The sequence below is a fragment of the Equus przewalskii genome, chromosome 23 (genome assembly GCF_037783145.1).
Source record: "Equus przewalskii isolate Varuska chromosome 23, EquPr2, whole genome shotgun sequence".
Taxonomy (NCBI): domain Eukaryota; kingdom Metazoa; phylum Chordata; class Mammalia; order Perissodactyla; family Equidae; genus Equus; species Equus przewalskii.
In genome coordinates, this window is record NC_091853.1 from 14,991,948 (window position 1) to 15,019,337 (window position 27,390).

Consider the following 27,390-nt stretch of genomic DNA (forward strand, 5'->3'; position numbering starts at 1 on the left):
TGGAGCTTCGCAGAGGTTGTATTTAGATTCAACAGTTCAGAGCGGTGGGGTTGCTGCTGCCGCCTCTCCGAAGAGCTCCCGGGGCTCCCCGGAGGCGGTAGTCCCCGTGCCCGTCTGGATGCGGCTCTGAGTCTCCGTGTGTCTTTCTGCTTGTTGCTGTGTGCGGGTGTTCGGCCGCGATCACCTTTGTGTGTCTTGTCTGTTTAAACTTCAGGATGGCTCGCTTCGGGGAGGCGGTGGTCGGCAGGCCCGGGTCAGGCGATGGAGACTCGGACCAGAGCAGGAACCGGCAAGGAACCCCCGTGCCTGCCTCGGGGCCGGCGGCCGCCTACAAGCAGTCGAAAGCGCAGAGGGCGCGGACTATGGCTTTGTACAACCCCATTCCCGTCCGGCAGAACTGTTTCACCGTCAACAGATCCCTCTTCATCTTCGGAGAAGATAACATTGTCAGGAAATACGCCAAGAAGCTCATCGATTGGCCATATCCTTTCTTGCCCACCATAACTCCCCTCTCTCCTTTTGCATTTCTTCAGGTGAGGGGGGAAGCTTACCATGGAATTTATCCCCCATCCCCTTCCTGGTGCCGCTTTCCCCTTTTGCTGAAGTGTACGCTTTACTTCCTGCATGTAAGGGGCAAGCTTGGTGCCATAGAGACCAGTCTGGGCACTTGTGTTTTGCAAGGTAAGACTTTTGGTTTTTGATTTTTCCTATGTGGAGATCTCTAGCGTTCCTGGGTGTGTGGTGTTGCGGTGTCTGCCCCTTTTTGGGCTGGGCTCTGACTGATTCCCAGGCCCCCCAGGCCCTTCCCATAGAATGGGTTGCCCCAAATCTCAGGCTTTTTTTCACATTCAATCCCTCTTTTTCCTCCCTGAAGCCACCCCTTCTGCCCCCATCGCCACCAGCTGGGGAGACACCTGCACCATTTGCCTGTATGGAAGTTGAAGCTCCATGAGGGGATTTATCAGTTCTAAGCTTCAAAGAGTCTGGGCCAAAACCCTGTAGACAAACAGACGAATGGATAAATAAAACAGGTTTGGCTGGGGACCCAGCTAACTCTGGGGACTGAGTTTAAGTTCCTCTGAAAGTAGAGTGAATGAGTGTGCCCGGGGAGGCAATCTCTAGTGACATAGCCCAGACAGCTCAGAATTGGAGTTCTCTTCTCAGCTGAGGAAGAGCAGCTCAGCAAGGCCCATCATTTCTTTGGTCCTGGGTTGGGTACTCCTGCCTCTTAATGCTTGATCCAGTTGATCTGCTGGATCCAGGCGCATCTGCTGGGCCTGAATTCATCAGCTGAGGACTGCATCAGCTGAGCCCAAAGATGTGCAAGCAAGCTGTCTCTCTCTAGTTCCAACGGAACCGCTCTCCACAAAGAGCTGGTGGGGGCAGCTCGGATGATGGTGGTGTCAGGGTGAACGGGGCATAGAAGGAGCTTCTTTGCAGGTTTAATCAAATGCACCAAATGCAGGCTGCCGGTAAAGCATCTCACTGCCTTATTCTTCACTAAGATTTTGGGTGTGTGGCAGGGTCTTTGGGAATTGGGGGTTGGTGGGGTGGTGATGGGGGAATAGCAGGAAGTACGCCAGTGGGGTGGTGGTAAATATGGAGGTAGGCTTGGAGACATGGGACTTTGATGCTTGTGGAGAGAGATTTCTTGGGAAGGATGCACCTACAAGGGAGGCCCCTCCTCTTCTTCCCTCTCTTCCCTCCTTCCCACTCCCACCCTCACCCTCCAGGTGTGCAGCAGTGAGGCAGCTGGAGCCCCGTTGGGTCTCTAGTATCAGTGAGGCACGCGGCTCGCATCCCCCAGAGCCTGGGCATCTCCCTGCTACCCCCACTCCAGTCTCTGGCCTTCTCCTCCTTCCTCCCTAGTTCCCTGCCTCAGCAGCACCACGATTGGCTGGCGCATGGTGCTTCTAGGCAGCACCCCTCATTAGAAACGAAGGAGCATCTCTAAGCAGATATTCTTCCTGCTGCTGCTCGCATCCTCCCACAACCACCCCTGGCTGGGCTTCCTCTCTCCTCCTCCTTGCACTCCCCTCCCCCTCCCAAACAATGATCGGGGCCATACTGGGCCTGAGTTAAACATATCTAGGGTGGGGGTATTGGGGAGTGGGAAGAGTCCAGTTTCTGCAGTCCCGCCTGCCGGTGCGCCGCACAAAGCGGCAGATCTCATTGTGTTGCGTGCTGCAGCTGCAGACACTCCTCTAGTCAGGTCTCTACTGATTTCCCCAGCCGGGCCCTCCTCCCCCGCCAGCTTTCTACAGTTCTCTAACATTTCCCACCCTCCCGGTCCTGCTGTACCGTGCTCCTCTCTTAGGGGCGTGTTTACTCAGACAGGCGCCATCCGGTTTCCTTGCGGTGGACAAAGCCGCCTGGCCGCCCCGGGTGGCAAAGTGTGCCAGCAGCCATTGTTGGCACCTCGGACAGCGCCACCGAAACTCCCTAGGCCGCCAGGGCTGCAGGATCACCCGGGTTCAGCAACTCGGGTACTTCCGGGCTGGGCCCAGGCTCGGGGCTGGAAATGCACGTTCCCTACACCACGCGGTCGCCCTAATTCACCTTTTCTCTTCCGCTGCAAAGACACTGCCTTTCCACCAGGCGTTGTGAGCGCAAGCTGCGACTGTGTTTTACTCTGCCCTTTCCTTGTCTTTGGCCAGGATGCACCAGAGAGTCAAAGGAAAGACTAGGGAGTTGATTTCAGCATGTACTCAATGCCTTGGCGGTGAGCCCCGTCCCAGTGGTCTCTTCTATCCCCATAGTTGGAAGTTTCGCAGTGGTTCTACAGCGTAGGCTGTTGCTACAGTGTTCAGAGAACATCTGCTAAGGTATATAGGGGAGCCTGGTTGGAAAATTTAAAATACACTGTGTTTGCTTTTTCCTCCTGGCTGTACAACATAATTGACTAATATATTTTCCCTAGTGGTGACCATGTGGAAACATTGCACTTCTGTGGGTTCTGCGTTTTCTCCAATACCGCATCTAAGTCTCTAGTCTCTTCCCTTCCTCTCTAAACATTCAGCTTTCCGAAATATCTTACTGGGAATCAGTGTGAGCAGAGGCTGCCAGTAAAGCTTGGGAGCTGGGCTGACCAGCTTCAAATCCCAGTTCCTTCACCAGCTCTGTGACCTTGAAAAGTTACTTCATTGTTCTGTGACTCAGTTTCCTTATCTGTAAAATGAAGATGATAATAATGAGTTACCGGGAGAGTTAAATGAGTTAATATATGTCAAGTTCATACAAAATTGCCTAATTACCCAGTAAACACTACCTATTATTGTTAATGGGATCCCTCAGAAATTTCAGCATACCTGAGAAAGGGGGTCTTAGTTCTAGGTGAACTAAGTCTTCTAGATTTTTGCCTCTCAAAGAGAGCAAGGAACAACATCTGTATCACCTGTGGGCTTGTTAAAAATTCAGAATCCTGAGCCTCACTTCAGACTTACTGAATCAGATTTGCATTTTAATAAGATCCCAGGTGATTAGTATGCACATTGAAGTTTGGGAAGTACTTCTCTGCTCTTTGTAAGGGCCAGATTTCGAAAAACGGCAGGCTGTTCAGAAAACATGTCAAGACCTGCTTTGAATTGAGATATGAACATGTGACATGCTTGAGGATTTTGATAGTTTGTGCACTATGCCTTTTGAGACATCTATCTTTTATTGGCTGCAGAGAAGCACTGTAGGGCTAGGGAAAATGTACACTTCTCTGTGCTGTTAGTGGTCTCTTAATGCTGCATATTACTGGTCTTTAATCAGATTGACCTGAAAAGATGAGTTAAATAGAAGGAATTATTTAATTTATACTTTAGGACCCTCTGGCTCGGGTGGAGTCAGGGGGTAACCTTATCCAGTTATTAATAGAGAAGGTCTAGTTCTTATGGGAAGAAAAGCCTAAAATAACCCAGATTTGGCATGAAAGATGGTGGCAAGTCAACAGCCCCCTCTGAATGTGTTTCATTTTTCTTGGAAGCTACATCTGCATAGGGAGATAATTTTATTTTCTTATGGCACTGTCTCCTGCAGTGGCTACCATAACCTTTTTGAAAATGCTAATCTGACTTAAAATGTGATGTTACATTTTATATGATTCCTCCTTTTCTTTCTTGCCCATCTCATAGGTCTAACAAAAGAGTTCTCTTTTTCTCAGTGAATTGGCTTCTCTGAATGTCACTGCATGGCTACTGTCCCAGATGCCTACCCTTCTGTTCTCGGGCCCAGTTACCCTGTGGACATACAAGGTCTCCCTCATGGTCTGTGAGATGCCCCACATGCCCCACATGTGTTTGCACTTTTCTAGGTTAGAGGGCCAAGGGAAGAAATGGTATGTTTGACTTGGAGACTCAGCTGTTAATGGGCAGTGGGAGATTTTTCCCCACCGATGGTATGAGTCATCACAGCGGGGGGGGGGGGGGGGTACATGTTTCACGTGGAAATGAACAGGGTTTAAAGTAGGAAGATCAAATGTGTTTGCAGCCACTGCGATGATGAAGCTCGTTATAATGAACCTGTGGATATTTGTCCGTGATTTCTTGCTGCAGGGAAATTCATTGTAGCCCTAGAGGACCCTGGATCTTGGTCAGAGGTTGTGTGTTTTATAGTCGTGAATTTCCCATTGTAAATTGTCCATTTATTTTGGAGGATTTTGGTGAGGATTACTGAAAGCTTTAGTTCCCAAATCTTGCATTTGGGCATATACTTTTTTCCTGCTTTGGTTCCCTATAAATATCCAGCACCTTGCAGGATAGTAGACGTAATCCTGGCAGGAACTTCAGGTTTGATGTAACTCTAAAGGATCATGAGTCAGAGTGCCTCGATTAGGGCAGAGGGTGGCAGCTAACAAGGACGAAGTCTGTAATTATATCCTATGATCAGATAATGCAGAAAGGCCTCAGTCTGCTGTGTACCTAAGCACAGATGCAGACAGTGAAACAGATAGCGACTCTAACCGACTCTGAGGCTGCAGGATAAAGGTCTTCGTTTTCTGAGGCTTCCAGGGCAATCTCCAAATTGCCCGCTGGCTTTGCCCTTGAAATGAGGTGTGGGTAATGTTTCCTCCGGAAAACAGGCTGTGACTTGTTGTGGGGACGAGTTGTAATTGGGATGCAGCCTGGAAAGCGAGTTGGAGTGAAGGAGTTTGACAGAAATGAAATGACTTGAGGATGGAGACAAAAATATCTTGGATGTGATAGTTTTTCTCTGTTGGTTTGCATATCATTATTTCCCCACTTCCCTCCACTTGCTTTCCCTGCTGTAGGCTCCATGAACACTATGAATTAAGGGAGGAGAGCAAAATAACGAGAAGAGGCCTTCTTTTTATCTTCTTCTGAAAGATCTAGACTCTGGAATTATTAGCTCCTTCCAAAATTGCTTATCTCTTTTTAGCTGTTGCTGTACAAAATGTAGGTGTGTTTTTTTTTCCTCTTCAAACTCTGCTGCATTTTCCCCTCTTTATAGAAACATCTGGTTTCTTTGCATCTTCATATTCGTAGTTAAAATAAAACTGAGTCAGGATTTGCTAAGCTATCAGAACTCCCGCACACCCTTGACTCCTCGTCTTTCATCAGCAAATCGGTAGCCTCGCTTATGTCACTCACAAGACCGCCTGGGAAGCTGCAGCTTGTCAAAGCCCAGCCTTGCGATCCAGCCCATCAGCACCAACTCTGCTGATCTTATTTTATTTATCACTGACCACAAAGACATGAAAGAGGGAACCTAAATGTGCCTGTAATTAATACCCTTTTATTCAAGGAGAGAGAGAGCAGGCCCTTTCCTTCACTTTCTCTTTCTATCTGGTCCTCCGTCCCTTTTTGTCTTTCTCTCTCTCTCATTTTTAGGTTCAGCCTTTGTGAATAATTCATTACATGTGTGGGTTTTTCCTAGGATTTTCAAAAAAGGAAGGCTATTTGTTTTCCTTTTGGATATATGAAAGGTCTCTTGCAGAGGGCCAGCTTCACAGATCCACTTTTTCCTCTAAGTCTGCTGATTTTTGCCGTGGGACTAGGACACAAGGAAAAGGTAGTTGGGGGAAAAATTCTCTCTTTTTATGTGCTTTTTCTTGCTGTTTTTATAATGACTGCCTTCTACCCAGGCCTCTTACATTTGGGTGCCCCATAAATATGCAGCGACTCCCCTCCTCTATTCAGAGAACATGGGTAACAAGATATTTCTGTCCCCAAGTACTTGTCACTCTGAGTCCTCTCGTCATCCTGAGTCTTCATGCTGATGAAGGCTGAGCCACTGAGCTAAAAAGCAGGCTTCTGTAACTGTTTCTTTTCCAATTCCAGTGTGAATTCACATAGGAATTGGGGAGGGGGTGAGCAGCCACCAAAGGAGCATTTTGCCCCCCTTCCACTTCCACCACCACCACCACCAACACTACCATGTGGCTTCTAAAGCAGTCCTTTTCAAAGAGGGATAAAATGCCAGAGACCTGGATCAACGCTTCTTTCCCTCGGCATTCTAAACCTGCACAGAGAGGACCCATGTGTGGGTTCACTAGTCCTGTTTCCAGCATCACTCTTAGTTAAGGACAGAAGGGACAGCACAGAGTTTCTAGGCTCCTCCAACCTAGTGGTCTCTTCTTGTTAAGCCCACTTCAGGGAGATGTCTATGGTATATTTTTGCTCACTGGGTACCCCAAGTGTGTTTACTTAATTTTCCATTCCCTGCATCTTTGGCCAGTCTTTGGCTGTAAACCCCGATGAGCCCCCACGTCCCCATGTCTGGAAAGCAAGCTGTAGCCAGAAAGTGTGTCCTCAAGATGGGGAAATGGGCCAGATTAAGGAGAACAGCACTGAGTGACTTTAAAAGCTGTCAGTTAATACATCCCTGACCTCACACCTGGCAGAGCAGTGGGTAATAATTGCGAGCTTCTTTTCTTATTGTGTTTTGAGTTCCAAGTTTGTAGGATAGACAGTTCTACTCTTAGCCCTCTTGAATATTAAAAAGAAAACCAAGGCCCCCAGTAGACCCATTTTTAAAGCAGTAGTTCACCCCAGAGGCAGGTGGGCAGGCGTTGGGAATGGGACTCAGGCCAGGCTCCAGCGGTCCAGCCATGTGGGGAGCTTCAGGGAGAGGCCCTGCCTGGTGCCTGGGCCAAGTGTGGTCTTTTTGACTGTGGGTGGTTGATTTGAATCGCTGTTGCAACTCTGCATAATTTTGAGGCTATTTTTTTTTTTTTTTTGCTGCGTTTGGTCCTGCTGCATCTGTTTCCCCCATCTCTGGAGAATTTGGAAAGCCTGTTTTAGATGTGTGCCTTTGCTGTCTGAAGGCTTGTGTTGTTAAAGTAGGGGTGGGGGATTGGAAAGGGGGTGTGTGTGTGCAGGGAGGGTGTCTTTATTTCCTCCTCCCCTTTAGGGGAGGAATGAAAAGGATGTGGCTAAACAGTGAGTGACATTAAAGGGAAAAGGAAGACATGCTCTGGTCAGTGGTCAGGAAGGAGGCTTGTGGTGATCAGACTCTGCCATCATTTCCGTGGCTGAGATGCAGCCTGCTGTGAGTGGCCTCGCAGACCCAGGGAAGAGGCTCTGTAAACGAGCGCCAAGAGGAAATGAGTCCTCGAAAGTCTTTCCCAGGCTTCAGCTTAGTAGGTATGAAGTTTTTCAAACTTCTTGTGCCTCTTTCTCAATTTCCACACCATTGTCTCGTGGGGCTGGTCAGAGTCAAAAAGCATGAAATGGATTTTCAACAGTCACTCACTAACATCCCGGCAGTTTCCAGCTGTGTGCTATTGAGAACAATTTTGCTACTATTCTGAGGGTGACTTTTCTTTTCAGCAGGTGACTTCTGTCAGTATCAAGGCTAATTCCTCATTTAGTTTCTTTGTGGTGGAGTCATCCACATGCACTATGCCTGGATCATCCACACCCAGGTTCTGGAACGTCAGTGTGTCTCAGAATCTCCTAAAGGGCTTGTTAAAATACAGATTACTGGACCCACTCCCAGAGTTTCTGGCTCAGTAGATCTGAAGTAGGGCCTGAGAATTTGCATTTGTCCCAAGTTCCCAGGTGACACTGATACTGCTGGTCGTGGAACCATGCTTTGAGAGCCACTGCTCTACAAGATTTTGTTATCTGCCTGGCAGTGCCTTTAGAGAAGGCCAGTCTTACAAACAGCTCAGGAGATTCCCCGTCCCAAATTTCTCATGTACCAGCCCGGAGCCCTGCTGCTCACAAAAGCTGGTTCTTTGGGTTCAGTGAGTCTTTGAGACTTCTCTGTCAAAATGCAGATGATCTTGGGTGTGAGGACATAGTAAGCTAATATGTGACATCAACTTAGAGTTAGGTCATCTTATTCTTTCCGGCCTTATAACTTAGAGCAGGCTCTTCTGAGAATTGGCGTAGGATGTGCCACATTTTATACCAGCACCTGACACAATGCTGGCACTCAGTGAGCATTCAGTTAACTGTTGTTGAATATTCTAATTAGTTAGTTACTATTGATTGATGACAAGCATCCATGAAGTGCCTATTATGTGCCTGGTGTTGGACTGACCTGGACTTGTAGGACCAGATGTGGCCCTAGCTGGGGGAGAGGAGGTTGCTAGGAGGTAGTGAGGGCAGTGGATGGTTGGGAGGGATTGTAGGATCATTACATGGGAATTCAGAGGTTGTAAAAGAGAAGCTTTACCTTCTTCATCGTCTCGCTAAGGATCTCTCCAGTTTCTGTATCACCAAACACAGGCTGTAAAAAAAGTACAGTGTTTGTTGTTATCTGGCATTTTCTTATACAGAATTCTGTATTAATTGGCACCCAGAGATCTACAGTATAATAACAGTTGAGATTTGTACTGTTGGCCCCTAGACACCGCAGGATGCCGTAGTACTTTCTAAATATCACCAATGAAACATCCATTGCATCATGTTCAATGTGGTTTGAAGGTTCTGTGCAGTGTATAGCAGTCAGAGCTGTTGCAAATTATAATCCATATTGATTATATAAAGTAGCTCTTGATCACTTTTTTCTTTAAATTAACCAAAGCATTCTTCTCCAGCTACACTAGATAACAAAGGAATTGCTGCGTTGTTCTAGAAATCAGTCCTTTCAGCTCTAGAAATACTGTAGGACCTGGAGATTAATCCTAGTACAATTGTCATATCATCAGGTGGTGGTTAGAACAAAGCCATTATTTCTTTAATGGATTGATAGCTCAGCAGGCTTTGGATGTACTGGGAAGTTCCCCAGCTGGTGCTACATCTAACTGGTGTGCTTGTTTCTGTAGGCTAACGTCGAAAATGAACCACCAAGATTTCCTAGAGGGCTTCCAGTAGGCATCTCACCGAGAGGTTGACAGGTGATACTTTCCCCAACTTGACTGATTATCCACCTTTCGTGTCCTGGGCTGTTTCCATGCCCTTTTACACTCCCAACTCCTTTCTCTTTTGTTGAGGTCAGGGGACGTTCGACTTGAAACTGTTGAATTGCAGGCTGATGATCTTTAGAGGCTTAAGGCTCTGGGACTTTAGAGTTGGGAATGATCTGAGTGGCTGTCTGGATGACTCTTTTTGGATAGTGGGACTGTTATGTCCCTCCACTACACTATTTACTTTGTATATTGGGATCACAAATCCTATCAAAATCTTATCGATGCTATGGACCTCTCTTTTCTGAAAAGTACACATACAGTTTTGCATTCAATTTCAGGGGGGGTCCATGAATCGCCATTTAAAAACTTTGACTATGTCCGAAAATTCCCACATTCTGGGATGTTGGGATGCTGGGCCGTCAGGAATAGTGACTCCCAACCCAACATCATATCCTTCAGGTACAAATATGACAAGAACTCCACATGAAGGAGCTACAGCGATATGTTTGCGCTAGCATGTCAGCCAGACTGCCACGATAAAACACAGACATTCTAACCAAAGAGCATTAAGTCAATACAGAACTCTTTATGCATCACCCCGATAGAGAGCTTCCAGCCTGCAGTGACAAGTGCTCTTCTGTTATCAGGAAACTTGAGGTGTAGAAAGTTGAAATATTCCTCCTTACAGCTTCCACCTGCCTTTTTTTTTCCCCCTTTGTTTCTGTTCTGTAAAGCACTGCAGACCCAATCTCCTCCTTGTTCACTTAATGGTACTATGGCACTGAACAGCTGTTAGCCAGAACTTTCTATGAGGAAGGATATGTTTTTATCTGTGTTGTCCAATATGGTAGCCACTAGCCGCATGTGGTTCTTGAGTACTTGATGTGTGGCTATTGTGACTGAGTACTAAATTAAAAATTTTTTTGTGTGAGGAAGATTCGCCTTGAGCTAACATCCATTGCCAATCCTCTTCTTTTCTTGCTTGAGGAAGATTAGCTCTGAGCTAAGATCTGTGCCAGTCTTCCTCTATTTTTTTGTGCATGGGATGCTGCCACAGCATGGCTGATGGAGTAGGTCTGTGCCAGGATCTGAACCTGCAAACCCCAGGCCACTGAAGTAGAGTGTGCAGAACTTTAAACACTTGGCCATGGGGTGGCACCCCTAAATTTTAAATTTTATTTGATTTAAATTTAAGTAGCCATGTGTGGCTAATGACTACACTATAGGACAGCAGAGGTAGAGAGGATGGATAATAAGTCAGAAAACCTAATTTTAGTCTGGGTTCTGTCATTTCTTTGCTTTGTAACTGGCAAGGTTTCCCTAGCTCAGTGTGCAGGGCTTCTCATGAGCTGTTCTACACTGGGCTCCAGTTGGCCTCAACTGCCATAATCACCTTAATGGCTGCTAATGCCTGAAGGCACCATCCTCTCCCAGGCCAACGTGCCTGTACTGCTCCCTGCACCTCGAATGTCTTCTCTTACTTCCCCTGACTTCCTGGCCTTGACTGTACTCAGAGGTCATTTCCTCCCAGAAGCCTTCTTTGATTTCTCTTGGTAGAGTAAGGCCAGCTCCCTCCTCTAGGCTCGCATATGCCACCTGGTTTATCACTTCATTGTAACACTTACCATATAACTTTAGTATTGGTTTAAAATCCCTGCTAGGGAGGGGTCATTATCTATTAGTTTTTTAATTACCAGAACATAGAACAGTGCTTATTGAGAATTAGCACATTTGTTTAAATTAAAAACACGTTTTTTTTTAAGAAGTGGCATTCTATTTTAGACTTGCGTTGAGGTTGTAGTCAGCTAAAAACCCTGGACCTTTTAACATGAATTGATGACACAGTTAGTGTTCCCTCACTCTGTTCTGATCAATTTAGTTTATTTATTTATTTATCTTTTGGAGGAAGATTAGCCCTGAGCTAACATCCATGCCCATCTTCCTCTACTTTATACGTGGGACACCTGCCGCTGCATGGCTTGACAGGTGGTGCGTAGGTCTGCATCCGGGATCCGAACCAGCGACCTCCTGGCCGCCAAAGCAGAACGTGCGAACTTAACTGCTGCGCCACTGGGCTGGCTCCCTGATTAATTTAATTTTTGAATCTAAATTCAGAACTCTGTGTTTATTTCAACTACATTTTATGTCCTTGCTTTTGGTCCCACAGTCTATCCTGTAGAGATCCTCTTCCGGTGGGGCCAGGGAATTAACTTTTGTTGAGTATCCACCCAACTTCAGACTCTCTCTATTTAAACAAAACAACAATCCAATGAGATAAATGTTATTACCCACATTTTAAATGTGGGGAAACTGAGGCTAAAGAAGATTAAGTCGCTTCCCCAAGGTCACCACCAGTGAACTTGAACCCCAGTGGGCTGCCTCCCATGTTTAAGTGATTTCCAGTAGACGTCGTCTCTGGCCTCTGCTCTTCAGTGAGTGAGACCTACACCCTGAGCTCCGTGTCATCTGCAGCCCGGATACGCATGTGCTTCACGCTTTCATTCAAGTAACTGATGAAAATGTGGTTGGAATCTGGGAACTCCCCTCTGCTTATCATCAGTGCTTTCGTCACTACTCATCAACTGTTCAACTTTTCTTGAATTTTCTAAACTGTGCTTTAAACAGCTGATGTTTCTCTATTTTGTCTTTAAGAATGTTGTGCGAGATCTCCTTGTCACCTGCTTTGCTGAAATCAATACACACTTTAATGACTACTTCGTGTCTGTTTTAGGCTAGGGTCTAGCATCTTGCTTTTTCCAAAGTTTGCTCTAGGTGTCATTATCAGAGACTCACTTAGACAATATTTTATTTCTTTGTTAGACAATAGAAGTGTCAAACCCTAGAGTCTCAGAGTTGAGGGATGTTAGACATCATCTCGTCCAGTGCCCACTTGATGAAAGCTTTGCCCTAGAATTTAGGATTTACTAGTCCCTGCTTGGAAGCATGAGTGTCATGGTTGGAAACACGGCCTCTTGATTCACGTCTTGGTATCATCTCCACCCCGTCCTAGCTGTGCACCTTGGGTGAGCTACTTAACCTTGCTGTGCCTCAGATTCCTCAAACCTAAAATGCAAATAGGAATTTTACTTATAGGGTGTATCTTACAGGCTTTTTGTGATGGGATCAGATGAGATAACACATTTAAAATGTTAGAACAATGTCTGGCACATAGGAAGCCGTGAATAAGTCTTAGTTGTTCTTATCTGCTTAATTGTGGATGAATCAACCTTAAATTTCTGCAGCTAAGTTTTCCCCTTCTAACAACACCATCTACTTTTTTCTGACTCCTGTCAGGTTTCTAACCCGAGCACTGCCAGATAATGTTTAGGTGACCTCAGGTTGGTCTTGTGGCCTCTCTGAGCCTTGGCATCTTCAGGTTTAAGGTGGAGTTCACTTTCCTACCTTAGAGGACTGTGGGGTAGCTTCAGCTAATGTGTATGAAAGCCCTTTGTAAACGTGTTAGGTATTAGCACTAGTGTTAACATTGAGAAAGGCAATAAATATCTAACATTTATTGAGTGCTTACTACATGCTGGATTGCTGTGCTAAGTGCATGCCGTGGGTTACTGCATTCATTCCTCGTGACGGTCCTGCGGATATACGCATTCTTGTTTTCTACATCTCACAGTTGCAGGGATTAAGGCCTGGAGAGCTTGACTCATTTGCTCAAGATTACACAGCGAGGGAGAGCTGGACGCCTGGATCAGAGCCGTGCTCTCAGCCACTGCAGCTAGATGGTCTTTCCACGAGCCTTTTTTTTCTTCTCGAAGTTATTGGGTTTACACTTTTTAAGATAAATTTAAAAATATCTACATCAGAACCTGTCTTTCTTCGTGTGTTTCTAATGCCAATTTTACACTGATGCTGTCCCTAAGGGCACATTTGGATTTATAACCCAGAAAAATATCTTCAGGAACAATAATGATACAGAATTTTCCCAGCAAGCTTTTGATAAAAACAGATGAGATATTCAAAACCGTCAACCTTAAATTCACTTGATTTTGTTTTTGTTTGTGCGTAAAGGGTATCCAGAAGTTTCAGATGGCCTGATCAATGGCATATGGAGGGATGGTCCCAGAGTCCCACCTTGGCTTCTGGGCAGATTTTCTTCACAGGGAGTGCCAGCCTTCCAGCTAGCTACTCCCTGTCTGTTCAGGTTTCTGGGTATTTAGAGTCTCCATCTTTGTTCTGTCAGAGAAGGGAGAGAGGATTGGACTCCATGAACTGTGGAGGAAGATTCTGAAAGGGTTAGAGGGATGTGACAGGGAGGGGAAAATCTCCATGGCTTGGAGCCCTTGGATATTTGCCTAACGAGCTTGGTGAAGGTCATCTGACTAAGACAGTGGAGGACATTTTACCTGAGGGAGCTGGATACTGGTGTGGCTGTGAATGGAGAACTAGGATGTGCCACTTGGCTTCTGGAAACCAGGCAGAAGACTCAAAAGAAATTAGGGAGTGGGCCTGAAAAAATGAAAGGAACTGCCTCTTCTTTCTGCTCACTTTGGATTGTATTTGCATGGGAATTTGTATTTATGAAATAACTGAGCCATATGGATGCACAAGGATGCATGTGTTCTTCTGGTCTGTTGACATGAGGAGCAGTTGAAGGGTGTGGGCTTGTCTGGAGGTGGGGGGGTGGGTGGTGTGGTAACATGAGGAGGGGGCAGTTCTGGGGAATATGGGCCTCTGTAAATTCAGAGGATCTGGGCATTTTGGCAAGATAATGTTCCCTTCTCATAGATATGTATTTAATCTATGTGTTTGTTTATTTTTGAGATTACATCTGCCCCTCTTCCCCCAGAGTTCTATGGATAAGGATGTTACATCTTCTCTGGGTAACCTCATTCCCTGGGGATGATTAGAAAGTAGCAAATAACTGTCTGTCCCTGAATGTACATGCTCAGAAAGACTGAGCTCATTTCTGTCACAAACATCAGTAGACAGGCTTAAAAGAGCAAAGCAAAGGAATAGATTCTGGGCAATTAGAACTGCCCAACAGCTTTCCACATTTGTACCAGAAAAGAGGCTGGGTTCAGAACTTCCCTGCATAATTATAAGGTTTATCATCTTTCTTTTTCTCTTACCTTCATTTACTTTTATTATATAATGTTACCAGCATTCCCTATGGATTGTGATCCAGGCCTGGAGAGTTGTCTGTTCCTCAGTACATATCCCCGGGAGTGGACAGAGGAACTAACCTTTAAGAAGTGCCTTTTGTGTGACAGACACTCTACTGCGTGCTTTAGAGATGCATATCCTTTAACCCAACCCTGTGTGAAGTGGATATTATTGTTCTCATTTTACAGATGATTGGTCTAGCATCATAGGTAGAGGTGGTCTGACCGACTCCATTGGCCATTCTTTTTTGATTGTACCACACTGCCTCAGGTGAGACCAAAAGACCAGCAAGTACTCTTCCCTAACACAGCGTCCTTTTAGGATGACGCTGTGAACTGCTTGCCTGTATGTGTAGCACCTATTGGGTAGAAGGCTAAACCCGTGGAGGAGTAAAGGATCAATAGATGAGCAAAGAGCAAAGATCTCTTACTCATCATCATGGTCGTCATGAATGGGTCTGAGGCACCTTGCCCGGTGTCATTGGAGGGCAAGCTTGAGTTGGAGTTGGGGCTCTTTGCTATTTTGTCTTCCTCTCACCAAAAGCTCCACTGTCACACTTCCTTCATCACTCTGCAAAGAACCTCTGATTTGGAAATGCCAATTCTCCTTCTCCTTTTAATATTAGCATGTGAAGTCCGTTTACTTTTTCCTGTCCTCCAAGAAGTCTACTCTCAGTCGTCTCTTTCCCAGGGCACCCATAGTGTGAGTTGTAGTGTGGAGGAGGCAACTTTAGTGACCTTTTCTTGAACTTTCACCTTACTGAATGCTTCTGCCCCTGCAGCTTGTTAAGGAAATGGGGGTTGAGGGGATAGGGAGGCTGCAGAAAAAATTTTAATATTCCAATAAGGAGTGTAGAAAAGGCTTATAATAAGTTTATGGAAAAATAGCCTTATGTTCATCCCCAGGCCACCATTATGAGGATTCTGACTTTTCATTAACTGTCTCTTAGAGAAGTTTCTAGCCCATCCAGCTTGTCATGGAGCTCTATTCTTAAAAATTTAAAGATATTTCCATTGACTTTAGACACTTGAAAGATATTCCTGGGTGTACCAGGATTTTCATTTTGAATGTTGTTATTGGATGTCCTCCTTAGTAGCTTCACCCCAAATGGCTTCTCTCAATTGTAATAATGGATGCTCCTCCTTTCTCCCTCACTGACCTTCCCATCACTTTACCTATTAGCACCACAGAATAATAGAAATTAGCATTACAGTGTCCAAAGAGAAACTCTAGTCAAACCCTCACTTACTTGTAAGAAAACTGAGAGCCAGAGAGGCTAAGTGATGTACCATGGTTCTCAGTAAATAACAGAGCAGGGACTCCTGACTCTAAGTCCAGGGCTCCTTTGATCATGTTTCCTCTTTTCTTTCCTCAGTACCATTTCTCTGCTCAGTCATCTTCTGTCTAGTCCTTTCATTCTCTTCTGGGGCTTCCTCATCCTTTTTTTAGTTAGCGAGTGTGTATTTTTGGTGTTTCTCTTGGATTGGGGCATAGGAGGCTGGATATAGGGATCATGATAATAATAAAGGACTTAATTAAGAAAAAATAGGAATGGGTAAGAGAAGGATAATTCAAGAGAAGCCAACCAGCACAGAGCCAATGAGAATGGGAAACAGTGATTCAGAACATTTGTTATTGTCCTCCTTTTCCAAAAATGTTGCTAGAAAGAATCCCTTGTGAGTTGCTGGAGAACTTTATGAAATGATGCTACTATACCCAATAGACAATGGGCTTCCACCCAGTATAAAATAGTTAAGAGAACTCTAAGGCACATTCAATTCTTATTATTGTGTCTCTGGGATTCTAGTTTCCTCAGTTGTTCTCTCACCTGACTTGAGGACATCATTGGTTTTCATGGCCCCCAGCATCTAAAGCAGTGTTCGTTTCCCTGGCTGCATGTTAAAATCAGCCTGGGTCCTTCTAGAAAGGCTGATACCCTGATGGTAGCTGAGACAAATTAAATCAGAGTTTCTGGGGATGGGATGCCAGTATCCTTAATTTTTAAAAGCTTCCCAGCTGATTCTACTGTGTAGCCAAGGCTGAGGTCCACTGATCTTCTAGAATGAGAGGTGAGCCTTTTACTTGATTTGTTTCTTTGGGTTGTGCTTTAATCAAATGTCTTGGCTGATTCCTCTCAGTTCTCTTACAGGCTACGGTGAAATGGCAGGAGCCCCCTGGGTATCCCAGAATTCAGCCCGAGAGAATGGGGCAATTAATTCTTGTGTTTCAGGGCACCAGCAAACCATTCACCTGTGGCTGCTTCTGGGCACACATCTAGCTGCACAGGTAGCAGCCTTCTGTGGTAAGGGTGATGTTTCAGAGTTCATGAATGCAGGTCTAGCTAAGGGGGCAACTTGAGGCTAAGAGACAGAATGAGTCTGCTGACCCAGGAGGTCCTTGAATAAGGGACTGAAGACTCACTGTCCTTGCTTCCTACCCATTTGATAACCTCTTCTGCATGTGAGGGCTGATTCAGCTCAGCTACCATCAAGTTCAGAAATCTCTTCGCCAACATCCTTGATGGTCTCCTAGAGACATGGAACTTACAGTAAATGGTGTGCTAGAGCTGCCTAGTCCCAGCTCTTGGCTGTTCATTGGGTCTCTCTCTCCCCAACTCCATGTGCGTTGATGTTAAGTTGGTAGCTTGAAATTGGCCATGAAGAGAGTATTTACATTCCAGAAATTGGCAAATGCTGCACACTGGGGCTTTTCTCCCTTTAGAGAGGATGGTTGTTAATTTATTAGTATAACACTTAGTTTACCACTTAACAAAATAGTCCATTCACTTGTGGGTCAGTGGGACTTCTCTGTATTGCCTCAGATCTGCCTTTGGGTGGGTATTCCACCCTTTGCTCTTAGTCTTACCCTCTTAAATAGTTTAGACACCATCTATGCCCCGTATTACAAGCTAGCCCTTCAGATATTTGAGAACAGGTGTGACGTCTCTCTCAGGTCTCCCCTGTCCAAGCTGAGTGTCCTTAGTGCCTTCACTGTTTTCTCCTGTGCTTTGGAGGCTCAATAGGTGTCTTTGAACCCTGGGGTACATTGCAGGGTTTTCAAAGGAAAACTCATATTCTCCCAGAGATGATCCATGCACTCTTTCAGAAAAAGCTGTTCATTTTTTTAATACATTCCAAGTAGTGTCTGATGCCCCACGAGGTGAGTGTTGGTACAGGGTGTAGTCTCGGGTGTGGTTGTTCATTGCAGCCCACATTCTGCTTTCCCTAAAATGCACGTTGCTGCCAGAACTCTCGATGGGCTTGGATTCGTCAGAGTGTCATCAAAACACAGATTCTGGTTTCTGAAACAGGTAATTTTCCCACTGCTGTTTTGTTTTCTTCCAAAGGCTTTTAATATTCCCCTGTTCTTTCTTCCCTTATCTGTAGTGTCAATCGTTTGTCTCCTGATCACCGAAACTGTGTGTCGAATGACAGCATTTGAGTCCCGGATTCAGTCAGACACATAAAAAGTGAATTTGTTAAAACTTATCTGGCTGACTGTCACTGAGGCAAAAGAGGGAGGAAGGCCAGTGCTGCCTTAATTCCTCAGGACCGCCACTCCCCATCCTTTGGAATTGGCTTTGGATGAGTCTGGAACTGACCTCAGGATTGGTTAACCTAAGCAGCAATGATGTGAACTTCCTTTCGGTCATTTTATAGAGAGGGCGGGAGCATGGCAGTCAGATGGGAGTCCTTTGGTTTAAAAGCAATGAAAGGGTGAATGTGGCTTCACAGCCAACCTGAAGAGGGTAATACCAGGTAATGTTTTGAGTAACTGAGTCCATTGACCTCCTCAAGAGAGCAGTGGGAGGAGCAAACAGAGAGCTTTTTTGGGGGGGTTCTCTGCCTCTTTGCCGTGTTCTCAATATTGCTTTCTTTGTCTTTCATTCATTAGGATTTAAGTCTTTAGGAGTAGGTGTAATGACATTTCCATCTTCTTGACAGGCAGAGAGAAAGAGAGAGAGGGGGAGAGGTATGTATGTGTGTTCAGGACTGCCTGTCAGATGGTAAATTTGAACAGAGGCAGCTGTTGTCATGGTGATGGCAGGTTGCATCCCACCACCATGGAAACCAAAGTTAAAAAACTGATGTTAAGGCTGAAAGTCACATGATACACTTTTTGTTTTGTTTTGTTTTAAAAAAAGAAAAGGGATTTGGTTTTTCAATCTGATCTTTTTTTTAAAGACGAGATTGGTTGGTGAGAAAATTGCAATAAGGAAAGCAATGAGATAATAGAATGGGACGACACGCAGGAGGCAGAGCCTTCCCCCTCATTTCTCTGCTTGTTAGCAGAGCATTTCTCCTCCCATGGAGGTGGAAAAGAAGGGGGACATAGTGTAGATTCCAGATTTGCAGCCAGAGTTGTGCACTGATCGCTGTCACGTGGAGAAGCCCTCCTGCCCTTTGGAGGTGATGTGTGGTGCACTGTCTGCTGATCAGCCCAGGGCAGAGACTGGAAACCTAAAATTAAGGGCTAAGAAAAGAGATGGGGAATGGAGTTGAGGGCATAACTTGCCCCAGATATGAAGGTGGTTCATACATTAATAAGTTCAGATAATTAACATTGTTTTTCAGGAAATTGAAAAATTCATCTGTAGCCCCTCAGAACCCCAAGGAACGCAGTCCCTCTGTTTATTCCCTTTTCCGAATTGGCCTTCTTTGGGCCACACTGTCCTGCTAGATCAGCACAGGAGCAAGTGCAAAGAAGACCCAAAGGAGCCCACCCAGGAGTGCATCAGCCTCTGGGCCGAGGCCCCTTGGACCTTGACTTACTTCTAACCCGGCCTCTCACCTGGGTGGGGCAGGGCAGAGGCTTGCTGATAGGCCTTAGAGAGCCCGCTGGAGCTCCATCTTTTTGTCTCACACTCACTCCTACTTCATACCAGGATCTGGAGAAAAGGTGAAGCGTCGTTCCAGGAGGGAGAGCTGGCCCCAGGCCTGTTTTAACAGGACTGGCTTTAATTTTCCTTTTGGTCTGTGGAGGGTTGAAGAACTGCTCTCATGGCTGGCGTGGACAGGCTAGGAGGCAGATGTTTCTGCTGTGAGAAGGGCAGCCTCTAGCGAGGGTGAGGAAGATCAGGGAACGAGGGTGGTGGCTCTAGCCGTGTCTGGGTTCTGGGTACAAGGTCCTATCTCTTCAATATGACTGGTCCCTCCAGGACAGATGTATCGTTCTCAGTGGCCCGGGCGAGGGGGATATGATCTCACCAGCATGATCTCACTCCATTTCCATCAGGGTCTGTAGGAGCTGGAGCCGGACTTCTGTGATGGTTCAACCCCTCCTGTTCTTAGCCTTGGCCTTGGGTGTGATTAATGTCCCTTCTCATCACTGGGAGAGATTGCATCAGAGTCATCAGCTTCATAAATCCTCCTCTGAGGACTGGTGTTTGGATGTGCTTTCCATATTCCCAGGAGGCTCTGGGCTAAATGTCTTTGCTCTCTTCCCGGAGGCCCATTACCATAATTTTCTTTTAAATCCTTTGTTGCGGTGGGTCTCCTCAATGTCAGCCCATGGCTGCAGCCAGCCAGCCCTCTCCCGGAGGCTGTGACCAGTAACAGATGCTTTTCCCAAAGCTTCAAGCCACAGCAGATGCTTAAAGATTGATTTAGTAGGATAATACAAATGACTGTGCATTTGTGTAGCACCTTATGGTTTTCAGAGGGCTTTCGTCCTCATGTCATCTTAGACTTTGATCTTTTTGTATTTCTTGTTTGGTTCTGTGGGAGTGGATGGTGGTGGTTTTCCTAACTTGAGTACCATGTTGGGGCGGCTTTTGCATTGAGAATCATGGCCCTGGTTTTCCATTGCCAAGCTACATTTTCTCCATTGCATTGCAGGTCTTGAGAAAGATTCTGATTCTCCTCCTATAAAAAAGGTAACATGAAAGCCTTGGATAGCAATACTCACTGTTGTTCACATCTCCCGTGTCTGTTTGGTGTAGTGCTGCAGGGAGTCACAGCGCCCTTTCCCCATGATCGTCTTTAAGTTAACATCCCACTTGCTGGAATGATATTTACCTGCAGGTGAGGGAGGAGTGGAAAGACCTGCACAAAGATGGCCAGGCCATCTTTTGAGGCTCTTCTGTCTCTTAGAACTGGACATCCAAGAACAGGAGGCTGGGATAGAAGGGAGGGCGAGAAGACAGACCTTCTTGGAGGGAGAGTGTTCTGGGCCTGAGGTGAGGGGTGGGAATGGGTAAAGGAGGCTGAGACCGGCCTCCCCTGAGACTGTGGGCTATTCTAGACTCCCCCAGAAGTTTACAGGAAGTGCTTGAGTGTCCACAGACTGCCCCCCACAAAGTGCCTTCTCCATTAGGCTTGGAGTCGGGTAGAGAGCACAGCATTCTGTCCGCCTGTCCCTGGTGGCCCCTCAGCCGCTCTGAGCATATTCAGTCTCCTTGCTGTCCTGATGTCACAGGCTCTGAAAGGAGGCAGCTGAGAGCAGAAGGGATCTAGCATCAGCATCCTGGTGGTAGTTGAGATGCATGTTTCCCCTGGGGCACCCCAGATTTGCTGCTTAAGTCCTGAGTCCTTCTCAGCGCTGTACCTGCAGATCTGTCCCTGAGAGGTGTTCATAGGGGTGGCTCTGCAGATCGGGATCCAGGCAGAGAGAGGGCTCAGCTCTCAGGCCCCCAGGGCTCTGTTGACAAGCAGAGCCGGCACCACCACTGTCACCTGCCCGCCCATGGGGCAGTCTTCTCCCTTGCCCCAGCTTTCTTTTTTTCCAGGAAGGAAATGCAAAAATGGCAGGTGTGCAGGCCAAGAGCACGGCCCAAATTAGCTGTGTTGCTAAGGAAACAAGTCAAGCGTTCGAAGGAAGGAGCATTGGTAGAGGAGATAAATCAATAAGCGAACCTATTTTTATCGTTTCCCTAATGATTGTCTTGAAGCTGCTAGACGGGAAAGGGAGAGTTGGAGCGATACTGATCCTCATTAATGGGCTCAGAGGGAGAGTGGAGCAAAGGGGTGTTTGGGGAGAGTGCCGGGAAAGTTTATAAAATGAGGCACCTAGTGAGCAGACGGGAAGGCTGTAGGGAGAGGAAGCCTCTTCACAGGTTTCAAAGCTCTTCCATGGCCATTTCCTCCTTCCGTTCTGTCCCTTTGTTCTCCTGCATTTGATCTTATTGGAAACCCTGTACTGAGTTCCATGACCCTCAGGTTGGGATGGGTTTTTGTGTTGCTTCGGATTCTTTTGAATAAATATAGCTGTAATTGATTTTATAATTATAAAGTAATACATGCTTGTGATGACACTAAGACAGTGCATAAAGGAGTAAAGAAGAAAGTGAAAGTTACCCCACTACCCCGAGAAAACTCCATCATCTTTCTAGCAAGATGGAGTTTTTTCTTTTGCTCCTTTAAAAAAATTTTTTTTACATTAAAGAGACCTTCTGTGCATGCTGGTTTCTTTTTTGAATATCCGATGTGTGTACACAGTATACAGTACAAAATGTTCAAATGGGTATATAGTGTGCAGAAAGTGCGGGGTACCTTCTGTAAGGATATCTCTGGCTCTGGTTTCCCTATGCTATTCACTTATCAGTTGATTGATTAATTTACTAATTAATTAAAAACCAGTCATTGGGTACCCACTACGTGCTAGACACCAAGGTGCAGAGGTGAATGAGATGGCAGAGCCCCTGTCCTCAGGCTCCCATACCTCACTGCTCCGTTAGCTCCGTTTATTCAAGATCTGAAACTACAAATGGTCTGGACACTAGGGAGAGATATTGTTCTCCAAAATGTGCTTCGTGTCAGGCACAGAATGCAGTGGGAGTCACTGAATTCCTGGGCAGAAGGAATCAGAGTCCTGGACAGACTTCCATCCATCCTGTCCCATAAAGGGCATTGTTCTTGGAGGCCTTGGCAATGTGGAGCTTCCTTTGACGTTTCCAAGTCACGTCCTTGTCCAGCCTGTGAGGTGCATTTGCTTGACCTATGAGCCATTATTTGCAGTCCAGGCTCTTCCCTTTGGGAAGCAGAGCCATTGCAGTTGGGCTTCAGGTTCTGCTGGCAGGAAGAAATGGGCGTGGTGCCTCTCAGTCAGCTCCCAAGGATGAGGGTGAGCAGGACCCGGGCCTGAGCCACAGTGAGGGACAACAGCCTGGTCTTTGTGATGGCTCCTCAATGGAGCTGCTGCTCAAGGGGATGCCTCACAGTCATTTCAGGCCTGCATTTAACATTGAGTGAGCTCCTACTGTGTACCAAGAGCTCTGCTAAGCACTGCCAGTGGAGAGATGAGCAAAACACCATCCCTCCTTTCAAGGTATAATTTCTTGAGGGAGATAAATATGAGGAGAAATGATAAAATTGCACAGTACAAGTGCTGTGGGGCATAGGGACAAACCATCACAGACAAGGTGACATTTCAGCTTGATCTTGACATATGATCAGACAGGAGAGAAAGGCCATTGTAGGGGGAACAAAAGCACCAGATGTCAGTGCCCCTTCTCTGTGCTTTCTTCAGGAGGAGACGAGCATACGAGGTTGAAGGAAAGGGCTGTGAAGGAGAGTGGCTGGCACTTGGGCAGGACTGTGTCTCCGCTCCTGCTTTCCTCTTCTAAGATTTCCCCATCGCCATCCTTTCTTTAGCCTAGTCCACAGAAACATGGAATTTCCATAGTCTCACCTTTTCTTCTGTCTCAGAATCTCACCTCAGGTTCTTAATTGCCCCAGACATGAATTCATCCTGAGGTTGAGATGATCTCTAAGGTCTAAAGGGACATCCCTCTCAAGGGCATGTACATTTGAACAGCTTTCAAAATTTTAAGCCAAAGGATCCCTGCTCTCAATGGGTCCTTAGACGTCAGACTGCAGGCAGAGGATTTGGGTGGGGAGCATGTGGGAACGGGATCTTCTCAGAACCTATGAATTACCAAACCCTCACCTTTAGATTCCAGGCTCCAGGGCCTTACATAGCGCCATTCATTGAGACCTCATGAATTCGCAGCTGTCCAGACACCTGGCCAGTCACGAGAAGTCTGCCTCATCAGCACTCAGGACTAAGAGCCTTTCTGCTGCCCTGAGCCCCCTGCAGTGCTGATGGCCACACCTTCCTGAGGCTAACCCTTTGTTCCCTGACAAGCCTCGTATATCTGCACCTGGACATTCTGGGCTAGGTGAGCTTAAGTGTCCCAGAAGGGAGCTCCATGCTTAGATTATCTGTCTAGGAAAATGCAGGTGTGGAAGTAGGAGCAAGGAGTGGGAGTCACAGAGGGGCTGCCGCTGTCCAGGTGGTCACTGCTGGTGGAAAGGCCTTGGATGTGCCCAGCTGCCAGGACCTGTGTTGCCTACAGGTCAGCAACTAAGAGCTCATTTACTTTTAAGTTATCACTTTGAAGTTTTTAGGGGAAGAAACCTGAACCGCAAAAGGCAGTCATTGACCCCAAGCAAACCAATGAAATCTTATAATGTCTGCAGCTTAAATGAGAACATGAGAACGTGCACATCCTCAGTCGTATTTCCCAGGTCACTTGCTGGGCTCCTTGGACCTGCCAAGCAGCTTTCTGAACTTGCCTGGGGCATTTCCAGCCATGGCAAATGGCCGTTGGAGCCAGACACCTGTGAATACTTTTGTCAGCAACAAGGACAGGGCATGGGGTGGAAGAGGCACTAGCTTCACTCCTGTCAGAACCACCAGCACTCCTCTGCCTACTCTTGGGGACTGGCCGTGAGATCTGTCCTTTGTATCAGGGCTTTTCAAATATGTTCCTGTGAACACCATTCCCAAGAGAGAGACTCTGACAAAAGGGTTATATGGTGAAGCGAGTTCGAGGATGCTGTGTATTATTCCCCAGCCCCTCTGGGGGAGGTAGCACACACTGTGTACAATAGTATTGAAGGCTCCAAGAAGTCCTACTGGGAGGGAACCTGCTTAACTTTACTGAACCACAGCTCTCCTCATCTATTTGATTGCAAGTTCCTATGGCACTCGTATTCTGTAGCCTGCATTTTAGGAACACTGCCACAAATGCCCTTGACTCCTCTTGTCCTTTGTCAGTGGCTTGTAGGCATGTTCTCAGAAAAGGGCATAGATTCCTGGGCCACCATTTCTGCCATGTTCCCATCTTTATTCTACCATGTGGATCTGGGGAATGGAATTCTGGGTGTCTGAACCAGGCCCAGGACAAGCTGTTCAGAGGGCATATGGGACACCAGGTCCTAGTGTGGTCCCTGGTCACTCTCCACTTATTCAGAGCTCTGGGTTAGAGCCCGTGATGGGAGGGAGGAGAACTCCCCCTGTGATCAGTGGGTACTGGTAGCCCGGGGTGGGCTGTGTGTGGGGCTTGTCCTGAGAAAGTGGGCATGCAAGCTAGGTGGGCATCTGTGGGTATGTCTGCCAGCATGTTTAGCTCTCAAGGGGCCTCGCTTGGTACCCAGAGAGACTGAAGGAGGAGGAATGGCTAGGTGTGCTGAGGGATTTTCCATGCAGCGAGCCTCCCCTCTGACCGGGAGGGTTTAATCAAGCATCGTGGGATGTGGAGGCAGGGGACTGGCTCAGAGATCCTCTCAGCCCCATCCAGTTTTCATATCTGGTAGCTGAGCCCTGCAGGGCAGCATAGGCTATCAGTGCTGTCCCTAGGGTACGGGTCCTGTGTGAGTGTTGGGGGTGTGTGGGAAGGAAGGATGGCCAGCTGCTGGAGAATGAGCTGTGACTCAGGGATGCATGGTGATGGGGGAGGAGATGGCGCTGCCAAATGAGAGTGAAAAGTACTCCAGGCTCAGATGCAGCCAGTCATCTCGCCCCCTGCAGCCTCCCATTCTAGTGCCCCGACCAGAGCAACTGGTGGGACAGCTCACATCTTGCACATACCACCTGTGCCTGGACGTGCCTTATGCCCTACCCTCCCCGGAGATGCCCCGAATGCTCTTTTACCAGTGATCTTCACTGACACAAGTATCGTGGTGGGGATGGGGCGGCATCAGGGGATGTTATGATTTGCCATCCTTCTGTACTCCCTTGGGAGGGCTCTAGGTCCTACATCCTACACAGCCAGCCTGGATGTGTGGGGAGACAAGGAGAACAGTCCCTTCCCTTCCCTCCACTTTGCCAGATCTACTGTTCTTCTCTCTTGCCTGGATTCCAGAATCTGCCAGAGCATAGGTTGCTCAATAAGACCAGTGGCAACAGCTCGCTTGTGTTTGTCACAACAATAGTTACAGAATGAAATCCAACATGCAGAATGACTCCACTTGGGAGCCAGTGATTCCCTCTCTCTCTTTTCTAACAATCCCCCCTCCTACCTCCCCCTGAGCTTGTGGCACAACCTTTCCTCGGGAGTCAGGATGCTGGCACTAGAATCGTTGTCCTGTTTTTCAAAAGGGCACAGGGAGCCCCCTCACCTGTCTTCAGAAAAATGCAACAGACAAAAGCCTGAATTCATTATGTATTAATTTGTAGTTTGGTTCCTAGAGGCCTTGACTTTGCTGTCCTAGATTCAGACTCATGATGTGTCTCTGTTTCTTATAGATGTAGAAGATTAGGAGAAAATAATACGGGACAAAGCAAGCCTCTTCTGGCTCCATTAAATATTTTTCTGAATTGGATATTAAAATAGAAAAGATCTTGCATGGAAAGGGTTGTTCCTTTTCCCAGGGCTCTCCTACTCAGTTGAGCAGGGTTTCTAGAGGAGGGGTCTCCAGACGTGAGGCCCAGAGACAGAAAAAGACAGCCACAGCTGGATCCTTGCTGAAGCATCATTATATGGTCCAGTGGTTTGAAGACTGAGAAGAACCGGGGCCTGCAATGGCCTCAGTGTTTCTTCCCACTTCTACTTTCAGCCCTGGCTAATGCCTGGATGTGTCGTTGAATTCATGAAGTACCTGGAGTGTCTACCATATGTCTAACTACATTATTTATTGACTACATTTTTCCTTTTCTTGGAGAAGATGCTTTGTGTTCAGAGCCCAATCAGAAATGCTTATAGTTTCGTGTGCTAAGAACCGTTCACTGTCCTGCCTGCCTGCGTGTTAATGTAAATCATGCAGCCTGTAGAGACACAACGCGGGTTGATACAGTCTGTGTATCTGTGTGCACAGCCATCGGGAAGGCTGTGTCCCTCTCTCTTTGGTGAATCTGTTCCTTAACTCCTCTTTTCTCACGCCATTTGAGTACATGATCCTGGCCACCATCATTGCCAACTGCATCGTCTTGGCCCTGGAGCAGCACCTTCCAGAGGATGACAAGACCCCAATGTCCCGCAGACTGGTATGTGATACCCTCCTTCTCATCTTTCTTTCCCACTCTCCTTCTTCTTCCCTGGTTCCCTTTTCCTTTGTCCATCACCAGGCCCCCTTCCCTCCTTCCTTACCATATGGCTCTGTGAGGAGTTTGTTCTTTGACGAGGGACAAGTTGGTGACAAACTCCACTGGGATTCGTAAGGACAAGAGGACTGACCTGTATAACTCCTGCTCCCAGGAAGTTCTGAAGGTGTTACAAACACTTGTATGTACCTTGCATGGCAGCCAGACAAAAAGACAGGGCAGGCACAGGGTCCATTCACTTCCCTCCCCTTGCTAAGGGACTTTTGAAGTGAGAGGAAAAAGGAAGGGTAAAGGAGAGAGGATGAAGGATGCTCAAACCCTATGTGCAATCTCGGTTATGAACTTCCTAATGTCATGTCCATGTTCTCCTTAAAGAAATGATTCATGTGTCTAATGTATTCCCCCTAAAGAGAGCAAACAAATTGCTTAAAATCCAAATGTATGGATAAGCAGCTCCAGCCTGATGGCCTGTGGATGAGAACTCTTAAGCTTCCATTGTGAGCAAAGGCCAGCAATGGAAAAGCCAATTCCTTCAAGGCAGAGCCAGCACCATCAGTCACCTTCATGGGTGGAAGTCTGGTCCTGAGCGTGACCCCCTACATCCATCCCCTTCTGCAGCTGGCTCCCCTGGGGCTTCCCTTGCTCTTGTGCACTCCGTGAGTTCTTCAGCACCCTCACTTCCCACCTGTAAACCGGGCTTGCCC

The 27,390-nt window shown here is 46.8% G+C and overlaps 1 protein-coding gene across 3 annotated transcripts in view; it reads left to right on the top strand.

Annotated features, from left to right (window-relative positions):
* CACNA1E (calcium voltage-gated channel subunit alpha1 E) overlaps positions 1 to 27,390 on the top strand; it is a 475,242-nt gene that overhangs the window by 171,242 nt on the left and 276,610 nt on the right. For 2 of the 3 annotated variants that reach the window (XM_070591754.1, XM_070591753.1), the window contains exons 3-4: positions 215 to 480; positions 26,523 to 26,629. In XM_070591754.1, coding sequence (XP_070447855.1) covers positions 215 to 480; positions 26,523 to 26,629 — 373 coding nt within the window. Of the gene's footprint in view, positions 1 to 214; positions 482 to 26,522; positions 26,630 to 27,390 lie in introns of all 3 variants that reach the window. The other variant, XM_070591752.1, reaches the window with a different exon arrangement.